Source organism: Puntigrus tetrazona, chromosome 2 (assembly GCF_018831695.1).
Source record: "Puntigrus tetrazona isolate hp1 chromosome 2, ASM1883169v1, whole genome shotgun sequence".
NCBI lineage: Eukaryota > Metazoa > Chordata > Actinopteri > Cypriniformes > Cyprinidae > Puntigrus > Puntigrus tetrazona.
Window position 1 is genome coordinate 9,745,548 of NC_056700.1, and position 21,693 is coordinate 9,767,240.

General features: G+C 37.6%; 2 protein-coding genes across 2 annotated transcripts; both read left to right on the plus strand.

The window, feature by feature from the left end:
* The first annotated feature begins 1,022 nt into the window (after window positions 1–1,022).
* Window positions 1,023–5,664, plus strand: arpc5a (actin related protein 2/3 complex, subunit 5A). The gene is made up of 4 exons (XM_043261072.1): window positions 1,023–1,277; window positions 1,779–1,851; window positions 2,897–3,073; window positions 4,057–5,664. Exons 1-4 carry the CDS (start codon window positions 1,138–1,140, stop codon window positions 4,117–4,119), a joined length of 453 nt encoding a protein of 150 aa, XP_043117007.1. The 5' UTR covers window positions 1,023–1,137; the 3' UTR covers window positions 4,120–5,664.
* Window positions 5,665–12,631: 6,967 nt separating this feature from the next.
* ivns1abpb (influenza virus NS1A binding protein b) lies at window positions 12,632–20,779 on the plus strand. Its single transcript, XM_043261108.1, has 15 exons — window positions 12,632–12,785; window positions 14,165–14,327; window positions 14,583–14,704; window positions 15,209–15,381; window positions 15,493–15,568; window positions 15,650–15,823; window positions 15,910–16,035; window positions 16,803–16,910; window positions 17,170–17,287; window positions 17,753–17,977; window positions 18,170–18,291; window positions 18,365–18,491; window positions 18,622–18,753; window positions 18,857–19,030; window positions 19,796–20,779. The coding sequence occupies exons 3-15, from the start codon at window positions 14,594–14,596 to the stop codon at window positions 20,050–20,052; spliced, it is 1,923 nt and encodes a 640-aa protein (XP_043117043.1). The 5' UTR covers window positions 12,632–12,785; window positions 14,165–14,327; window positions 14,583–14,593; the 3' UTR covers window positions 20,053–20,779.
* The last annotated feature ends 914 nt before the right edge of the window (window positions 20,780–21,693 follow it).

Genomic DNA, 21,693 nt, shown 5'->3' on the forward strand with positions numbered 1-21,693 from the left:
CACAAAAACACAGGTCTCATCAGAGAAATGTTCTTCTCTCTCTTTTCTCTTCAGTCAACTCCTTACACTTTTTCTGTAGTTCAAGCACTTTACCTTCACTGTTTGGCGTATCTTGTGACTGGTGTTAAACTATAAATTGTGTGAAACCAATGTATAAGGTTTAGGGAGACTGCTTCTTCTTTTGTAAATGATTTAATGGTTTGAGTGTTTTGTTCTTCTGAGGCAGCGTTCCAAAACTCACTGCCGCTGCCCAGAAAATGCGACGTCAGTATGATCTCAGTATGACTGAAAATAAATGTTACTACCCTTAAACCCTAAATGCATTCATACAAAAAAAACAAAAAACTGTTTTTTGCTTGTTAATTCGGAAATGCCAGGAGATGTTACAGCCTATCATCTCCAATTATATTCTGGTGGAGCATTTTGGCATTAATATCTAGAGTCAAAAATGTATGAAATTGCCTCTTTTCACTTTTGGAATTATTTTCATTTAGCCTGCATCACCATCTGCTGGAGAAATGTTTTTTGTTTTTCGGGTTTTGTGCGAAGCCTCACCCGGTTACTCACTATTACCTCATGTAGGATGACTACATGACAAACAACATGTCATTAACGGATCATTTTCATTATGCAGGATGAGAATAAAAATAGATAACTACATCAATTTCACAGGTCAAAACAAAATAAAAAATGTCAAATAAAGTCAAATAAGAAGTCAAATAAAAAGGGAGTAGTATTTTGTAATGGATTTATAGCATTATCCCAACCCAAATCCTTAAGAATTGCTAAACTAAAATAAAATAAATTTGACAATACCATGAAATAAATTTATATCAGCTATATTTGATGCTATATCTATTGTGTTATTGTTTATTTTATTTTATTTTTCTCACTTGTTACTGTCCGGGGTCAACGTTCACTGAACTGCAATATCTAATGAAAATGAAACAAATTTTCTAAAATGGATTAAAGTGCCCCCTAGAGTTAAACATCAGGCGACACGTGTAAGTGTTATTTCGCGCCACTGCCGCTAGGGGGCTTTCTATGCGGAAGTCAACAAGCGCCGAGCTTCTTCCTGTAAGTGCTCGGACTGTTCTGTATAAACTGACATATTCCGATTGATTGACCTCGCCAGTCATGTCGAAGAACACGGTGTCCGATCGATTCAGGAAGGTCGATGTGGATGAGTACGACGAAAACAAGTTTGTCGACGAGGAGGACGGCGGAGAAAATCAACTGGGTCCGGATGAGGCTGAGGTGGACTCTCTCATCAGATCATATCCTTTCAGTCCCACGACTCTTACTGCTGCTTTCCGTGGATTTCCTGACTGCTTACAGTATAGCATTTGGTTAGTCTGCTCCTGAAAGCGCTTGGTGTTGAATCGCTATGATAGATTATTTCTGTCCTGTCGTCCAGACATGGGTGTGGTAGTCACTTCATTCATTTCGGATATGCACGTTTCACAATGTCAGCACAAGTTTGCACCGCGGATGCCACTCTTTGGGTTCTTTTAAAACCGTCGAATTGCGGCTGTAATGTTTAAAGTGCAACACGTGAAGCTGTATCTTATAGATGTGGCGATTACATAGAATTAGGTTGCTGTAGAAACACTTCCGGATGCCACCGACTTCCGGTTCCACGGGGGTACGTTTAATACGTTTAATATGTACGTTTAATATGTACTTTCCGACAACTTTTAATAGTTCGTGTATAGCGTTACTTAAAGAGTGAATGTTATTCGCCGCTGGATGTGATTTCTTTCCTTAGCGCGCGACACGGGGAACCTGATGGGAGCCCTGCAGGCGGTCCTGAAGAACCCGCCCATCAACACCAAGAACCAGAATGTGAAGGTCAGATGAAGCGAAGGCTCTCAAAGTAACACACATGTCAAACTTTTAGCACGCTCATACTCTGCCAGTGGGTCTCAACCTTGCCTCGAATTGCCCTTAACATTATTCAAAGGCCCCATGACTTTTCCTGTTGTGCAGTATTTAATGGATAGGGATTAACAATAAAAAAAGTGTTATTAATTGCAATTGCTACCCGATAAAATACTTCAGACCTTGGCTTAACTCTAAACTATAACTGTGTTTTCAAAATAATTGTTCTAGAAAAATATCTGCTTCATTATGTTTTCGAAGAATGTGGAATGCCCGGTTTTCAGTTATCTGTTGAGGGGGGAATAATTATTATTATTTATTTTTATTGTTATGTTATTTTAGTTTATGCTTGTTTTGTTTTATTTTAAATAATTAAGTGTCACCTTGAGACACCTTTTTGAGAGGACCTTTTTTGAGCTCCACAGCCCTTTGAAAAGGAATGGTAACTTAAAAAATGGACAATTTTTTTAGGTCTGGGTTAAGTTTAATTGATTAGTTGGAGTGTAAGCCTAGTGCACATAATTTCTTCACAATTAACAAATAACAAAATATATATTTTTAAGGATTTGGGAAAAAAAAAAAGTCATTTTGCACTATGCATTACATGGATATAATGTTATAAAGTTTGTTTATGCAGCACCAACAACATATAAACAACATAAATTGACCAAAAACAGCCTAAACAATAACTAGATAAAAAAAAAAAAAAAAAGATTTTTGATTTGGTTTTATTTTGATTTAAAAGCTAAAAAAAAAAACTAAAACAAGTGTCTGGGACCATCTTTTCGAATGATTTTATATATCATGTATGTTTTGAAATATTATAAAGAGGTATAATGTTATATAAAGTATAACGTTTGTGTAAAATTCACATTTAACATTTTTAGATTTACTTAAAATTAACTTATTTAGATGGCTATGTGAGATTAGACGTGTAGAAACATTTTAAATGGATGGAATGGATTCGTGATCTGTTTTCAGGAGTAGTTTATTATGTGTGTGTGTGTGTTTGCAGGAACGGGCTGAAAGCCTTGTGTTGAAAGTGCTCAGCTCTTTCAAGACTAGCGATATAGAAAAGGCTGTTCAGTCTCTAGATAAAACTGGAGTCGATCTCCTGATGAAATACATCTACAGAGGCTTTGAAAGACCCTCAGACAACAGCAGTGCCATCCTACTGCAGTGGCATGAAAAGGTAAATGCATTTCTTTAAAGCAGTGCTTCTCAACTGGTTTGGTTTTCCATATCTGTCTCTCTGTCTGTCGCTCTGTCTGTCTCTTTGTCTGTCTCTTTGTCTGTCTCTCTGTCTGTCTCTTTGTCTGTCTGTCTGTCTGTCTGTCTCTTTGTCTCTTTCTGTCTGTCTCTCTGTCTGTCTGTCTCTCTGTCTGTCTCTCTGTCTGTCTCTCTGTCTGTCTCTCTGTCTGTCTCTCTGTCTGTCTCTCTGTCTGTCTGTCTGTCTCTCTGTCTGTCTCTCTGTCTGTCTCTCTGTCTGTCTCTCTGTCTGTCTCTCTGTCTATCTATAGACACTACCATCATCCGTCTATCTGTCTAACTGTCTATCTATCTATCTATCTATCTATAGACACTACCATCATCCATCCATCCTTCTATCTGTCTGTCTGTCTGTCTGTCTGTCTGTCTATCTATCTATAGACACTACCATCATCTATCTATCTATCTATCTATAAAAACAAAGTAAATTTGTTATAGTTATAAGACTATTATTAATACTGTAAAACAGCCTATAAGGTAAGACTATTAATTAAATGTCAGTTCCAAACTAATTTTTAGTTAGCCACCATCGTCAATCAATCAATCAATCATTTTTATTTATATAGCGCTTTTAACAACACAGGTTGCATCAAAGCACTGTACAGTATAATGACGAGAGTGACCAATTTCTTATGAAATGCAGAGACGGTCTCTGTAGTCAATTCAACGATAGTCACTAGAAGTTAAGTGTCCCCATCATGTAAACCTACAGATTGGCATCATTAAAATAGCATGGTATTTTTGGTTTATGGAAACCACAGTTACCATGGTGAATAGGAAACAATGCTTATACCTTGCAAATCCTTCCTAATGTTTTTTTTGCATCAGAATAACATAAAAAATCTTTTTTGTTTGTTGTTGATCATGAAGTTTCTTTGTTCACTCGCTCTTTTCCGCTGTCTGCAGGCTCTCTCAGCGGGTGGCGTGGGCTCCATCGTCAGAGTGCTCACGGCCAGGAAGACTGTGTAAACGTCACCACCTCAGCACCGAGGCAGGGTTAGCGGAGGGACTGGCTGGCTCTGGTTTCTGCCCACACTGCCAAACTGTGGAGGATGTCCAGTCAATCACCTTTTCTTTTTTTTTTTTTTTTATATAATATAAAGCGATCAAACATTACAGTCCCATTGGGTTTCTTGCAGTGAAGATAAGCACCTTGGATCTGTGTTAACAGAACGGTGATGAGCAAATGTCATTGTTGACCTCGGTAGATACTAAGCACAGACATTTTAGCTGTTATCAAAGGAAGCGTCTCTTTACTTGTCCGCTTCACGCACTTCACATTCTCATACCTGTCCTCATGTAAAGTCTCAAAAAGGAAAAAACGGAACAAAATGTATGTGTACTTGCATGACTGAATCTTTACAGTCATGTCATTACAGTGGTATGTGATGCTACAGTGGGGTTTTTTTTTTTTTTTTTTACTTAAAGGGATAGTCCATCCAAAAATGAAAATTATGTCACCATTTGCTCAGGCTCATGCTGGTCCAAACCTGTATGACTGGATCAAAAAAGAAGATATTTTGAAGTCCAAACAACATTCCATGTTTTCGTTTTTTGTTAAACGGACGAAAGAAAATCAAACACATTAGGATGAGGATGAAGAAACGATGACGGCGTTTTCATTTTGCCGTGAAACATCCCTTTAAGAAAATCGATCAAGCTTTAGTTTGTAGTATTTTTACTTTACACTCTCTTCTTCATCTGCTTCTTTTTAAAACATAATCAGAGATGCTCTGTGGAACACGAAACATCAGTATTTGCGTTTTCCTACTTGCATGCATTGCTTTATACATAAGTTCAGAGCTGGTTGTTGAATCTAGCCTTATATGAACACCAGTGCTTTCCAGCTCAGTTTCTTGTGATCGGAGTGCTTGTTTTCCTCCACAGTCCTAGTTTCTAGCATCTCTTTGGTTTCTCATCACATCGGGATCGCGTTTTAAGAAACAAAAAGGGAATGACTTTTCTTGAGTTGCCAAAAAAGGTTTCTTTTTGTCATAATTGTTGATTAATGCTAGTGTGTTTTTGTACTCTCTACAAAAACGATGTTTAATTTTTATAACGCCGAGTATTATTAGGTTGTCCAACAAAAGCTTGTGTATATTTTGATCGCCGCATTTTTGAACTGTATTAGGATGTTAGCAGTTGTAGAACACGATCGACACCGACATGTACTTTGAACTCAGACTTTCTTTCAGGTGCTGATGATACAGCTAACCTCTGAGACTCGTGTGCTCTCTCCACTAACACCAAACACGCAGCTAAGCACTCAAGCTGCGAAGGAGAATTTCGCTTCCTCTGCGGTCTGCTTGTTTTCGCCATACTTGAAGCCATACATAAACAACCCTAGGAAGTCTCCGCTTGTTCATTTGCGATTCCAAGTGAATGTTGAGTTTGCATCACACCGGTTAATCATGTGGTTAAGTGCAAAAATTATGAAATGGTTTACCAACTGCCTTATAAAATATTCCTTTTATATCGTATGGTCCTTTTGAAAAATAAATGAGATGAATGCAACATTTGTCACTTTTTCCTCCGTCTTTGTAGACTCATTTGTAGATCCTAAAGGCCAGTTTGAGGCGTGCGAGCGATGTTTGTGTGCAGTGTGACGGCTAGTATGCGTTTGTCAACATTTGAAGTGGATCAAAATCTTTCATCAAAGCTGTAGTACTGAAACTACAAAATGCTTTCTAGTGTTTTTTTAATCCACTTCAAATGTTGATTACTGTAGTCCATCAAAGGGAAAATAAAATAATAAAAAGAAATCCAATTTAAGAAGTTTGAAATGGAAAAAAGTATTATATTTTAATTTAATTTGTATTTTTTATTATATTTTTATAATTTAGCTTGTTGTTAATTTCTTCTTTTTATAATTTATTTAAAAATACTATATATATATATATATATATATATATATATATATATATATATAAGTATAGTATAGTATCAGTCACAAGGGGGCGCTGTTCGCACTGTACTTTGTTTACAGTCAAATTCTCATATAAATGTGAGTCAAACGGAGTGGCATCATGTGACAAGTTCAAAGATCAATGGCAATATATTTGAAGTGAATGTCCTTTGGAAATATTGATAAAGAAGCTATTTAGATTTATTGGGTTTGTGATTTCATGGGTCATTGATCTAGAGCGGCTGTCATCAAACTTTTTCCTGGAGGGCAGGGGCACTGCAGAGTTTAACTCCGCAGCACACCGGCCCTCCGGGACCGAACTTGGTGTCCCCTGATTTAGAGCAATAAACAACTAGCATAAATCAGTAACACTATGTGCGCTGTTTATTTTTATTTGATTTGAGTCACACTCTAGAATATGCTGGATATAATATGACCAGAGCCACCAATAGGGTTGTTTTGACCCAACAGTTTTGTGTTAAATTGTGTTTAACCCGACCTTCTGGATAGTAACGCAGCTGCTGGTTCTGTCCATGCTTTACCCAGCACTGGGTGGTATTCAACCCAGCATTTTTTAAGAGTGCGATGCATCCAAAAAACATTATAGAGAGACGATGTCCTAAATATGGCATTCTTGATGCCTTATATAAGACTGAGAAGCAGAGCAGGAGTGGGTGGATAGCTATGAATTAAATACACAGTCTTACACAATGCAGCAAGATACGCTGCTGATCGCATTCAAATAATCAAAACCAGCATCTTTCAAGAAAATAATTCAAACTTTTTGGTCTTTTTCCAAAAAGAGGACCTGCTTGTATATTTGATAACAGACAGGTATTTACTGATATCAGGTGTGACTACCAGGAAAATACTTTCTGCCGAATAGAATCACCTGGAAATCTGCCAGCTTCACTTCTTCACAGTAAAGGGCAATGACAATGGATTTTTGTTAGTATTTTTTCAGGATATATTATTACCACCAACATCAAAGCTGATTTAAATGTCAACATACCTCAGTGACAGTCACTGTATCGAAACAAAAACGAATAAAATAACACTTCATATATATATAAAGATAGATAGAAAGGTTGAGATTAGTAGAATTTTAAAATGTTTTTAAAGGAGTCTTTTATGCTCATCGAGGCTGTATTTATTTGATCAAAATGAGAAGGAAACAAAACTGTAATATAGTGAAATATTATTGTAATTTCTAATATCAGTTAGAAATCTTCAGCGCCTTCAAGAATCATTTTACTATACACTGCTATATTATTATTTTTTGATCAATCAATCAATCAATCAATCAATCAATCATTTTTATTTATATAGCGCTTTTAACAACACAGGTTGCATCAAAGCACTGTACAGTTTAATGACAGGGATGTATAATGACGAAAGTGACCAATTTCTTATTAAATGCAGAGACGGTCTCTGTAGTCAATTCAACGATAGTCACTAGAAGTTAAGTGTCCCCAACCAAGCAAGCCAGAGGCGACAGCGGCAAGGAAACAAAACCCCATGCATACAGAATGGAGAAAAACCTTGGGAGAAACCAGACTCAGTTGGGGTCAGTTCTCCTCTGACCGGACGCCCAGCACTTAACTTCCAGTTCAATTTTAAACGCTGCTGTGTCAGGTAGTGTAAATGACTTTGTGTGTGTGTGTGTGTGTGTGTGTGTGTGTGTGTGTGTGCATCAGGATCTGGTGATCTGTCGACGGGCGCATCTAGGTGTTCTGGTCTCTGATGAACATAATCTCTGGGTGCTGATCCACCATCTAGTCTGGATACAAACTGTGAAAACAGATTGAGAAAGAAACAGGACTAATATTAGCGTAGATGCCATTCTTTTTACGATGTCACAAGTACATCGTATTTTAGGAGTAGTGTTCCCGGTTCCAGCAAATCTAAGTAATGCAGCCTAAAAATCCTTTAACGGATTTGAATAATAAAAGGTGTGTTGGTGTGTTATGTGTAGGCTAAGTTAAAAAGATGTGTCTTTAATCTAGATTTAAACTGGCAGAGTGTGTCTGCTTCCCGAACAGAGTTAGGGAGATTGTTCCAGAGTTTAGGTGCTAGATAGGAAAATGATCTGCCGCCCGCAGTTGATTTTGATATTCTAGGTATTATCAAATGGCCAGAGTTTTGAGAACGCAGCGGACGTGCAGGACTATAATGTGATAAGAGCTCGCTCAAGTATTGAGGAGCTAAACCATTCAGGGCTTTATAGGTAATTAATAAGATTTTAAAATCTATTCGATGTTTGATAGGAGCCAGTGCAGTGTTGACAGAACCGGGCTAATATGATCATACTTCCTAGTTCTAGTAAGGACTCTGGCTGCGTTTTGGACTAGCTGAAGTTTGTTTATTAAGCGTGCAGAACAACCACCCAATAAAGCATTGCAATAATCTAACCTTGAGGTCATAAACGCATGAATTAATATCTCTGCATTAGAGGTTGAAAGCATAGGTCGTAATTTAGATATATTTTTAAGATGGAAAAACGCAGTTTTACAGATGCTAGAAACATGATTTTCAAAGGAAAGATTGCGGTCAAACAGCACACCTAGGTTCCTAACTGATGATGAAGAATTAACAGAGCAGCCATCAAGTGATAGGCTGTGTTCTAGATTATTATATGTGGGGTTTTTAGGTCCAATTATTAGCACCTCTGTTTTTTCAGAATTTAACATTAAGAAGTTACTCATCATCCAGCTTTTTATATCGACTATGCATTCTGTTAGATTATCAATTTGGTGTGTATCACCGGGCTGTGATGAAATATAGAGCTGAGTATCATCAGCATAGCAGTGAAAGCTAACACCATGACTCCTGATAATGTCTCCCAGAGGTAACATGTACAGGTTGAAAAGTAACGGTCCTAGCACTGAGCCTTGAGGAACTCCATATTTCACTTTTGATCGATATGATACCTCCTCATTTAATGCCACAAACTGATAGCGGTCAGATAGATATGATGTAAGCCATGCTAAGGCGCTTCCTCTAATGCCAACATAGTTTTCTAGTCTATCCAAGAGAATGTTGTGATCGATAGTATCGAATGCTGCGCTAAGATCTAATAGCACTAATAACGAGATAAAACCACGGTCAGATGATAGAAGCAGGTCATTAGTAACTCTAATGAGAGCAGTCTCAGTACTATGGTACGGTCTAAAACCTGATTGGAAATCCTCACAGACACCATTTTTTTCTAAAAAGGAATACAGTTGTGAGGATACTACCTTTCTAGTATCTTTGACGGAAAAGGAGATTAGAGATTGGTCTGTAATTTACTAAGTCTTTGGGATCAAGATGTGGTTTCTTAATAAGAGGTTTAACTACAGCCAGTTTAAAGGTTTTGGGAACATATCCTAATGACAATGATGAATTAATAATGTTCAAAATAGGATCTATGACTTCTGGAAGCAGATCTTTTAATAGTTGAGATGGAATAGGGTCTAACATACATGTTGCTGGTTTAGATGATTTAACAAGTTTGTACAAGTCTTCTTCTCCTATAATAGAGAAAGAGTGTAATTTTTCCTTAGGGTTCTAAAGCTCACTATCTGATGTGAAACTGTAGTTGACGGCTGCATAGTTACAATTTTATCTCTGATGGTATCAATCTTAGAAGTAAAGAAATTCATGAACTCATTGCAGCTATACTCTTGGGGCATATTAGCACCTGCTGATGCTTTATTTTTTGTTAATTTAGTCACTGTACTGAATAAATACCGGGGTTGTGTTTGTTTTCTTCTAAAAGGGATGAAAAATAATCAGATCTTGCTATTTTTAATGCTTTTCTGTATGACAGCATACTCTCCCGCCAGGCAATACGAAATACTTCTAATTTGTTTTTTCTCCACCTGCGCTCCATTTTCCGGGCTGCTCTCTTTAGGGTGCGTGTGTTGTCATTATACCAAGGAGTCAGATTGTTTTCTTTTATCTTTTTTAAGTGCAAAGGAGCAACTGTATCTAAAGTGCTAGAAAAAAGAGAGTGCATAGTTTCTGTTACATCATCAAGTTTTTGCATCGTATTGGATGAACTAAGGAATTGAGATAAGTCAGGAAGGTTATTTAGAAAGCTTTCTTTTGTGGTGGAAGTGATGGTTCTACCATACTTGTAATAAGGTGCAGAGTTTACAGGTTTAGCTATACAGAGTTCACATAAGACTAGATAGTGATCTGAAATGTCATCACTTTGCTGCTGATGAATAAAGAGTTAAAAAGAAAATAATTTATTCCAAATCTTTTCTAGCAATATACGTCTTATAATTTTTACCCATCCAATAAATCCTTGCTGAATAAATGTATTAATTTAATTTAAAAAAAAAAAAAGAAAGAAAAAGAAAAGACATAAAAATGTACTAACCTGGAACTTTTGAAAATTAGTGCATATTGTAACATGAAATTTTTAATCTTAAATAAACACTGTTATATATATCTATGCATGCTATTCATGCTATATACTTTCACTCTTTTATGTAAATAAATGTAAATGTAAATACGAATAAAAGTAAACGGCAACATGAACCCTGAATTTATTTTTCTAAATCCCACAATCCAAGAATTAAATAAATAACTAAAATTGCTGGTGTAATATTTCTATATAAATATTTGATTATAAAAAATAAAAAAAAAACACTATGTCACATAGCTCATTTTAATTAGACCAGTGAAACCTGAATAAACCTGTTGATACATACATTTTAAGTTGCAGTCTAAGATTGATTATGTTCAGTTGTCATGCCAGAGGTGTATGCCTGTAGATGCATCACCTGTCCTGTCAGAAGCAGCAGAGGAGCTTTCACAGCCCATTGTGTTGTACGAGTGAATTGGCATTGTTTTCTAACAAGCAACGTTTAAGTGTGTGTGGCAGTTGCTATGGAGACATCTCCACACAACTTATACCAAAGCACTTCTTACTGGTGTTGTGCTGACAAAATAAGGGACACTCTAAAGTTGGCTTACCGTTGTTGCAAAATAAACCTAAATAGGGTGAGTGGCGTCTTTATTTAAAATTAAAACAGTGCAATAAAAATAGAGAATATTAAAATATGAGTAGCTATTTACACACACATTTACACTGTGTGTTGGAAAACAGCAAGCAGGGGTTTAAAAAAAAAAAGACTTGTTTAGTATCCTACTAAAGATATTATACATTATGCAATACATTTTAATGCTGATTATTATTATTATTACTTGTACTACTACCGCTGTTAGAATAAATTAGAATGCCAGTATTAGGAAGAAACAAATATTTTTTTTTTAAATAAAAAAACAATAATACATATATTATTACAAAAAATTGTTACTGGTACCATTAGTAAATAAACAAATGTTAAGATCATTTAAAAAAAAATTACTATATATATATATATATATATATATATATATATATATATATATATATATATATATATATATAAATAAAAAAAATTAAATAAAATTTTGTTTGTAAATTATCCTTCATGATCCTTGACAGTCATTTTTATTTTTCCACTCAAACTCAGATGCTAGCAGATTATGATGCTCTCATACAAGCCTAACATAAACAAAAACTCAAAAAATAAAAACATTCATCTGATTAATGGCGCATCTACAGACCGTATCATCAACTATGTTCGTTGTTATAAGCCTGTACTTGACTTTTGAAAATGACTTATGTTGTCAAACCGTGTTCAACAGAGTGCGTTACGTAAGCCGTGCTCAACCTAACAACAGTTTGCATGGAGGATCCATAAGGAGGGCAGCAGGAGGCACGTCTGTCTACATATTCATGTGTCTCTTTCTAAGTGGCTGGAAACCATGGAGACAGCCGGCTGAGGTGCAGGCAGTGGTGAGGCGGTTACATAACACACATCTCCACAGAGGAAATGGAACAAATTGCAAAATGACATCACAGGAAATATGGCATCTATTTAACGCTCATTTCCTAGGCAGTGATGCACATTGCAGTCTTGGCCTTTACTTTTGCGCTAATAAAACTTGATCATATTGTCTGAATTGCAAACCTCACCTCGATATTTTAACTATGATATTAACAAAAAAAAGGGAGCGATTCTGGGACTTTATTCTAGATATACTGCGATTTTTAGGGATCATGTTGCATGCAAGGTCATGATTTACAAAGCGGACAGACGTCTCAGTAATAGATGAATCTGATTTTTTTTAGATGCTTGTAAAATTGCATACTTTTTTAATTTTTTAAATTTCTAATATAAGCCTATTTATTCATTATTTGCGATTGAAGAGATATAAATGACACAACGCTACCCTGAAGCCCGAAGCATTCGTTCCGGCGCCTAAGTGTAGACCTAAAATATTTATATAGACAGTGTCAGCACACATCTGTTCTGCATGAATAAACTGCACTGTGTTCCGCTTGCTGCGGGGCAAGAACTGGGCTACTGTGATTAAACTGAATAATGGCTGGGGATGCGCGGACACTCTCACACAACGACGCCTTTCTCTTCGTGTATATCAATTAATCTTTATAGAAACGCGTTTTCTGCTTGTGAAGCGTCACGTTATGAGCAAGTTAGAGACGGTCCCAGTCGTTCGCCCCTCCCATCGGGCTGCTGTGCTGTCGTCACCGGTGACGCGGCGTAGTTAAGCGCGCGCTCTTCGGAGTCGTTTGGCATATTTCGTGAACGGCGGCCCTTTGGATCCGCGAGTGCTGTTTTTCTGAGTAGAAATTATGTTTTTCACCCTAAACAGACAAAGGAAACCGGTAAGACGTTTTACGGGGGTCGTGCTTGAAAATGAAAGCGGGTTAAAGCGTTGAAGTTAGTCGAGCTCGCGAAGCTGTTTGTGTTGTTGTTTGTAGTGAAGTGTTGTTTGAGGAGAAGCCACGCGTTTCGCGTGTGTTTGCTGTTTTGTCCAAGCGTTTGCCCTTCCGTTTGAATTTCGGCTGAGGGAGAAAAGTAAGATGCTGTTTTTATATCCAGACGACACGCGGCTGTTTGTTTTTGGTGAATGGTCGAAACCGCATCGCTGAAACAGATTAATAGCACGTTAACCGCCCAAACCGTTCAAAACTATGAAGAAGAGGCAACGTTAACTTGGTTAAGTTAAAGATGAAAATAAAGGGGAAGACATGTGTTGCTGGCTTTTTATTTTTTTGTGGAACTGAAAATTAGATTTTAGGCAGAACGTCGCTATTTACTGTTGTTATAAAGCAAAATGATGCATTGAAAGTGAATAGTAACTGAGGCTGTTGTTCTTCTTATAATGTAATTGTCTTTCTGGTTCTGGAAACATTTGGGTGAATAAACGACGCGGTGTCTGATTCGTTTGAACTAAGTATTTATCAACACCGCTGTCTTTTTTTCAGTTATTTTAATTTATTATTCACACACATGTGAAACTTCAAAAATTGAAACCGTATGTTTTCTTTGCCGCATGACCCGCGGACCTACTATAGTCTTGTAATGTGATTTGTTTATATTGCAGACTGTTTTTAATTTACGGTTTTGAGAAGTCACGTGTGTTTGTTTCAGCGGGACTGGTTTAATCTAGAAAGAACAGTTCCTCCTCTTGCTCCGGGTGGCGCGTGCTATCTCGCGCCTTCAACAAAACATTAAACCCGGAAATAAAAAAAACTTCTGTTAACTGGTTTTTTTTTTTTTGTCTGCTTAAAAAACGTATAGACATTAAACGAGGATATTGATATGGAGCAAAAATACAAGTTGTGGTTACAGTTTTGGAAAGTTTAGAAATAATTGGGATTTTCCAGGCCTGGGAGTTTTTATAATCAGTATAATCAGTTCTAGGGAAATTGTAAAATATTTACAGAAGTCTAAAACTACTGGGAAAGCTTAAAGAATTCATAAGTGAAAATGTGTGTGTGAACGCTGACTACAGCCTTTTATGCTTACCAAGTCTGCATTTATTTAAAACAAATACAGTATTAATATTGAATATTGTGAAATTTTAAAACGTTTATTTTGTTTCTGTGATTTTTCTAAGGTGCATTTTCAGCAGTAGAATTACTCACTCCTTCAGAAAGCATTCTAATATAATTGAAACTCATAAAAACAATGGTTCATATTAGATGTAGTTTGTCATGTTGACATTGTCATTAAGTAAATTTTTCTTTCACTTCTTCAGGTCATCATGTGTAGTCAAGGTGGAAGAACTTGCGTTCTTTAACCCACTGAGTGACTTCAGACAGGATCTGTCACGCCGCTTCCTCTTTTTCCAGAAACATCTGCGTGTGGTACCCTCTGCTGAAAGTGCCTTAGAGCAAGACTCTTCTGCTGTTACCTGTTTGGTAAGGGTGTCTCCTAACCAGACCTGCATGGAAACTGTGACCACAGAATTTACTAGAATGTGACTCCTTGCATGCTCATATTAAATATTTAGCTTTTTTGATGATGCCTTCTGATGTGTTGCATTCTCAGCTCAATTTACCACTATATATATATTAGATATCCCTGTGCAGTCATTGTAGAAAATATATACATTGACTGAAGAGACCACATTTTTTATCTTCTCATTTTGTTGTGTGATTTCTTGACTTTGATAGATCCAACAAAAATGACTCCCAACGGATATTTAATATTTGAAGATGAGAGCTTCCTTGACTCTACTGTGGCTAAAATGAATGCTTTGCGTAAAAGTGGCCAGTTTTGTGACGTCAGACTACAGGTAAGACCCCTCACCCCCCAACCATCCCACACACACAATGTTGTTACAGGAAAAAATTATCTAAATAATCAATGAATCTGTGTTTTGTCTCTTTTTTTGTTTTTGGTTTGTGTCTTATGCTCAGTTTGTTTGCTTTGTTGATCAAGATACGGCAAATATATATATTTTTTAATTGCTTTTCATTTTATTGTTTTTGTATGATTTCTATGTTAGTACATAATTTCTTTTGTCTCTATGATGGCAAAGCAGAATGTCCAGCAGCCTTTACTCCAGTTTCAGAAAACCTCTCCTATTATCATCAAAACTGTTGTGCTGTTACAAGTTTTTCTGTAAACCATGATACGTTTTCCAGAATTTGATAAATAGAAATGCTTTGTAGGTTTTTACTGAGACTTTCGATCCAGTAAAAGCATCCTTGCTGAATAAAGCATTCAGTCCATATACTTTTGAACTGTAGTTAAAGGCTTTTTATCTACAACGTACTTCATAATGCTTCTTCTGCAGGTCTGTGGACATGAGCTGATGGCCCATAAGGCTGTGCTGGCGTGCTGCAGTCCTTACCTATTTGAGATTTTCAACACTGACTCTGAGCCACAGGGTGGGGTTTCACTGGTAAAATTTGATGACCTCAACCCTGATGCTGTGGAGATCTTGCTCAACTATGCCTACACAGCCCAGTACGAATGTTTAACTTTACTCTTCACTGTATATTTACACATACTTAACTTTACACATTGATCATTTCAAGGACGTGCAGGCTTCATATTTCCATAATCTCCTTTTGACAGACTAAAGGCTGATAAGGATCTGGTAAGCGATGTGTATTCTGCAGCAAAAAAGCTCAAATTGGACCGGGTCAAACAGGTATGTACAGCTATTTACAAGGTAGATCTCTCAAGTGTACTCTGCTGTACAGTCCCCTGATCTGTTAAATCCTGCTTGCAGATTTGTGGGGACTACCTCCTGTCAAAAATGGACTCCCAGAGTGCCATTTCATACCGCAACTTTGCTAGTAGAATGGCTGATGGGCGGCTTCTGGGCAAGATTGATGCATTTATACAGGATCATCTTCAGGAGATCTCAGAACAGGATGACTTCCTTAAACTTCCTCGGCTAAAGGTATGTAAATATATATTGTGTATATATTATACAAAACTCAAAAAGGTATGATTAAAACAAATTAAACATTTTATATGTCTGTATAGCTGGAGGTTATGCTAGAGGACAACCTGAACTTGCCTGGTAATGGCAAACTGTACTCAAAAGTGATAAGCTGGGTGCAGCGCAGCCTGTGGAAGAATGGAGATCCCCTAGAGAAACTGATGGAAGAGGTCAGTATTATGGCTTTTTCTGTACCCATTTCTTTCACTTTGCTCATGTCTCCTAAACTTCTGTTCAGTGGTGATTCGGAATCCCCCCCCCATCCACTGTCCCCAGAGTTTTTGCCCTTAACCTTGTAAATTTTGCAGTACGTGCTCCTCAAAACACTGAAAAACTGGTTTTCCAGGTGAGCCAAAGGTTACATCTGTTTTTCCCCCCTTTCTTTCCATCTCTGGACTGTATTGGCCTGAATTGTCTTTAACTCAATGTTTTCTCCCCAGCAGGGCTTTTTGGACTTATTAATTTGATTCTAATGGCTGCTCCTCCCCATTGATCTCCCCATGTCTCCTGTAGGTTTAGTAATACACATCAACAGCAGATTTGTCCAGCCCTGAAGAAGAATGCAAGATCCCAACCATCAGTGGTACTAAGTCAACCTACCAAAAACCATATGATCCCATCTGTCCACACTGTTCCTGCGAGCCTTGCAACTTTTTTCCAATCCCACTGTGCTGCGATCATTTGTTTAGATAGCTCTTTGACCCGAAGCAAAGTTACTTATAATAGGAATGATCTCTCCCTTCCAGCTATTTCCACAATCACAGTGACCGTAGACATGTAAAAGGTCATGGCTCCCTCAAGGTCCAGGCAGCACACAGTTGTCAAGGACCTCCCTCACAGCAGCTGACTCCACTGCTTCAAGGAACAAGGCTGAACAATGCTTTGTTCTTGTTATGGAAACACCCACATGGGTCTTGTTGGTGTTTTGTTGTTGCAGGTGCAAACGCTGTACTACTCAGCAGATCACAAATTGCATGATGGGAGCCTGCTTGAGGGGCAGGCAGAGGTCTACAGCTCTGAGGATGACCACATTCAGTTTGTGCAGGTACTTGACTGGTTTTCAGTCCTCCCCTTACAGAGCACTGCATTTTCTGTAGAATAGCATGGCTCCCATTTTAATAAGTTTCTAGCGGTTTGCACTAAAGGGAGTTCTTAGCTGTCTGTGCACTGTGGAAGACCCCTTAAATGGTGGTATTGGCACTGGATGGAATGGGTGTAGTCTTTGGCCACAAGCCTGTATGCATGCAGTAGAGTTAGGGGATGAAGTTTGGGCAGGTTTAGAGCTGCCTGGTTTGGTTTTGCAGAAGAAGCCTCCTCGAGAGAGAGACGAGATGAGCTCAGGTACTTCTGGCAGCCTCTCTCCCACCAACAGCCAGTTCAACAAGCACGAATGGAAGTATATTGCCTCAGAGAAGACCACTAGTAAGTCTGTAGTGCTCCATCTGACCAGCTTTTCTCTTTCTAAACCTTTTTTTATTTATTTTTTTATAAAGTGCCCCTATTATGGGTTATGAAATGTTCATATTTTGGTTTTGTGTGGTGAGTCCCACACAACAGGTTGACATGTATGCAGAGATCAAAAAACACTTTCATTTCTTCTATGCATGTATTTTTACCTTATTCAATTATTTTTAAACGTTTTAACATTTAAATTATTCTTAAAGCAGTGTTTGTGAGCATTTACTGTTCAAAGTGGCACCTAGGAGCAAATAATGAATTTGCATTGCCATTTAGACTGAGAAAATCAAGTTGTTTCAGGTTTTTCTCAATCTCTCTAAGAAAATTCTGGATTTTTTTTTCTTTTTTACATAAAGCAAGATCCCTGTATGTTTTATAAAAATTAACTGGATATGAAGATGCTAAGCCTCTCTGGCTGCTCTTTTCTAGACAATGCATACCTGTGTCTGGCTGTTCTGAGAGGTGTGCTGTGTGTGATCTCACTGCATGGCCGCAACAGTCCTCATACTTCCCCATCTGCTACGCCGTGTGTGCTGAAGAGCACAAGTTTTGAGGCTCAACCAGAAGATCTGCTGGAGAAGCTGTTGAAGCCCATGCATTATGCTCGCTCAGGCCTGGGAACCGCTGAACTGGATGGAAAGCTCATTGTTGCAGGTATGCTTGCCCAAAGAGTGATATTAAAATAGTTCTTAAAAGGAAAATAAAGGGTTATAAGGATAAAAATTCAATAACTGACCATAGTAGTGGAGAAAAACAATATAAAACAAAAGCACCACATATACATAATGACACAAGATGGGAAAGAGAATTGTGCAGATCTGACGTACATATTGTTAATCTGTCCAGGAGGCTATAACAGAGAAGAGTGCTTGAGGACTGTGGAGTGTTATGACCCAAAGAGGGACTGCTGGACTTTCATCGCTCCCATGCGCACTCCACGAGCTCGCTTCCAGATGGCTGTGCTAATGGTAAAGGCACAGTTTCTAATCCTGAAACAGCTTTGGTGCATCTGCCAAAGCTAAATGAATGTTTTTCTCTCAGGGCGAGCTGTATGTGATGGGTGGCTCCAATGGTCACTCAGATGAGCTGAGCTGTGGAGAAATGTATAGCCCCAAGACTGATGAGTGGATTCAAGTTCCTGAACTCCGCACCAACCGTTGTAATGCAGGTTGGTATCACCTCCTGATGGGCTTTGTTTTTTTTGTTTGTTTGTTTGTTTGTTTTTGTTTTATTTAAGCAAACTATCACCAGTACAAGTAGTACCGTACAGGAGTGAATCTCTTATGCCCTCTTTCTAGGTGTGTGCTCTTTGCAAAACAAGCTTTTTGTGGTGGGTGGATCTGATCCTTGTGGCCAAAAGGGTTTGAAGAATTGTGACTCCTTTGACCCAGTGACAAAAATGTGGACCAGCTGTGCACCTCTCAACATCAGTATGTAATTGTATTTATTTATTTATTTATTTTTTATAATGATTTTTAAATTTTTAGTGACTTAGTGCGTGACTCACATATACATTCTCTTGTTTGTGTTTAGGGAGGCACCAGGCGGCAGTGTGCGAGTTAAATGGATTTGTGTACGTGATAGGTGGTGCTGAGTCCTGGAACTGCTTAAACTCAGTAGAGCGCTACAACCCAGCAAACAACACATGGACCCTGGTGGCCCCCATGAACGTGGCCCGTCGAGGAGCTGGTGTGGTTGTGTATGAAGGTAACTGGAGTCTTGTGTTTAAAGGAATAGCTCACAAAATAAATAAAACACCAACTCACCCTCAGGCCATCTAAAAAGGTGGTGAACTTATTTCTTTTATCGGAACTGAATTTGTGAAACTGAACACAATATTGCGCAACTTGTCAGTGATTACAGCTCTGTGTATTAACTGCTGCTCCATTTGAAAACGAGTGATGAGATTTACCGCTAATCAAAGAACTTTACTGACGAGAGGAGCATGAATATATCATGTGATTTTTATATTGCCCTTCCCTTTATTCTTTCTATCAAAATTCTCCAAAATGTTTTAGAATCTTTTGGACCATTTTCCTTTTTAAACGGTGTTTGATCTTTCTTTGAACATTTCATTCTTGATCAAGGCAACACAACTATTGCCGTGGAAAAAGCAGTATTTTGGATGGGGAGTTTGTAATTTAGCTGGATAAAAAAAAAAGTTAACTTCCAACAGTGGATTTCTGATAGACATGCAGTTTTTGCGTCAATGGAGTCGTGTGGATTGTGATGTTTTTATGAGCTGTTCTGACAGCAGCCATTCACTGCTGAGGATCATGCAATACAACATTTTTCCAAATCTGTCGTAATGAAGAGACCCATCTACATCTTGGATGGCCAGGGGACGAGTGCATTTTTCAGCAAATTTTCTACTGTTTATTCCAGCAGGGTTATCAAATCTTGTGACTATTTGACTGAAGCTTGTCAAATTTAGGGCTTGGCCTCAATTAAGTAATTTTCATGTGCTTCCAGGGAAGCTGTTTGTGATTGGAGGGTTTGACGGCTCTCATGCCCTGCGCTGTGTGGAGGTCTATGATCCCGCCAAGAACGAGTGGAGGATGCTGGGAAGCATGACATCAGCACGGAGCAATGCAGGGCTGGCTGTGCTGAACGGTGTGCTCTGTGCAGTCGGCGGCTTCGATGGCAATGAGTTTCTAAACACCATGGAGGCGTATGACCCAGAAAACAATGAGTGGAGCCCGTTTATAGAGGCATTAACTAAAAACTGAAAGGTGTCAGGATCTCTCCTGTTCTCAAACAGACTAACATTGTAATGTGACTTGTTTTACTGATGTTCATCTGTTTAGGTGCTAAGGAGAGAAACTGATAGATGCTTATATGAAGTTGCCCAAAGCGACATAAATTCTTTGCATATTGCATAATTACTATGTAAATAGATTTATTTTTTTTCTCATTTTATTTTTTGTTTTGCTATCACCGGTATCCAGAGAGAGATTTGAAGCTGGTTTGCTTAATGTCGTGAGAACAGGATTGTTATAATGTGAACTGTGGCAGAGGTTCATGGCACGGTGCTTAGTTCATCATGATTTGACATTGATTTAATGCCTTTCTTATAGAGGATGAGATCTATATATGTATAGCTGGATAGTCTAGACCACAGAATACTTAAAGCTCATCTGAAATGGAGCTGTATTGCTTCAGTGGGATTGTATCTTTTGCCTTTTTATAGCATTTTTATACATCTTATGTAAGTGTCTAACATGTAAAGCTGACAAGAATACATTCCATTTCTGATTGAATTTGTGCCACAGGCCTGTTTTTACATAGATGCTTATCTGTATCTGCTTAAAAAGCCAATGATGATGATAATACCACTTAAAACAAATTAATGTTTCATCTCAATTAAATCTGTTAGACCTGAGTTCTTAATGGCTTTTTTTTGTCTTTTGATACAAAAAGGTGCAAAAATTAATAAATCATTTCAACTTAGACTGACTTGAGTGTCAAATTTAATTCATTTAAACGTTTAGCTCTTTTAAAGATATGGCTACTTTTACGTTTAGGGGTTTTTTGAAGAGTAAAGCATGTCTTAATATGGAGACACTTTTTTTTTTTTTTTTTTTTAATCCATTAATCTAGCTGTAAGTGTAAATGTACTAAAAGTCCAGTAATTTGGACTGTGGAGGTCATGGTAATGTTTGGTGTGTGAACCGTGTACACTGGAGATAGTATGTCCTCATTTGTAAATCATCGCCATGCAGATTACATGCTGCATTAAGAGGCTTATGTACATGAGTAGTGTAGAGCCAGTGAAATTTGTGTAAAATGGTTTCTTAGCAGTTGGCCTACAGGTCACAATGTGCCCCATTCATAAAAGAGCAGAGCAGTGTTCGGACCTTGCATTCAATAATAAATCTTACAGATACTTTATTTCTGTAAGCTGGAAACATGTATCATGCTTCTGAAATTATTGAAAAAGAGGCAAAAGGGTTGTCTTATTAGGGATTTTCTGTTTCCGTTTTAGTAATTCAGTGTTTTTTTGAGAAGATGTCTATAAATACATTTTGTTAATTCTTTAAGTTTGAGTTCTTTTGGTCCATCAAGGAAACAGTAATTTTTTGGTCAAATTGTATTAATGTTTGTCATATTTTGTTCTTGTTTATTAAGTACAATTTCTATTGTAAATGAATATTGACAACAAAGCAGCTGACGGGAACCACGTCAATGACTATCAACAACTGTTGGGTTACCAACATTTTTAATGTTACATTTGATCAGGAGAAGAAACCTAGCATGCTTGGAACAATTTGAGCAAATTATGAGAACTATCCCTTTTATTTATGTATACCAATGTTTTAACTAAAATAACTTTTATATGAACAGATGTAAGTTTCATCAAAATTGTCCCA

What these genes read in the sequence shown, in the direction of transcription:
- ivns1abpb (XM_043261108.1), top strand. Translation starts at nt 14,594, where the DNA reads ATGACTCCCAACGGATATTTAATATTTGAAGATGAGAGCTTCCTTGAC. An exon ending in AATTGGACCGGGTCAAACAG is followed by an intron (nt 15,569 to 15,649) that starts GTATGTACAGCT and finishes TCCTGCTTGCAG; the next exon opens with ATTTGTGGGGACTACCTCCT. An exon ending in TGGTGTGGTTGTGTATGAAG is followed by an intron (nt 19,031 to 19,795) that starts GTAACTGGAGTC and finishes ATGTGCTTCCAG; the next exon opens with GGAAGCTGTTTGTGATTGGA.
- arpc5a (XM_043261072.1), top strand. Translation starts at nt 1,138, where the DNA reads ATGTCGAAGAACACGGTGTCCGATCGATTCAGGAAGGTCGATGTGGAT. An exon ending in CCAAGAACCAGAATGTGAAG is followed by an intron (nt 1,852 to 2,896) that starts GTCAGATGAAGC and finishes GTGTGTTTGCAG; the next exon opens with GAACGGGCTGAAAGCCTTGT. An exon ending in TACTGCAGTGGCATGAAAAG is followed by an intron (nt 3,074 to 4,056) that starts GTAAATGCATTT and finishes CGCTGTCTGCAG; the next exon opens with GCTCTCTCAGCGGGTGGCGT.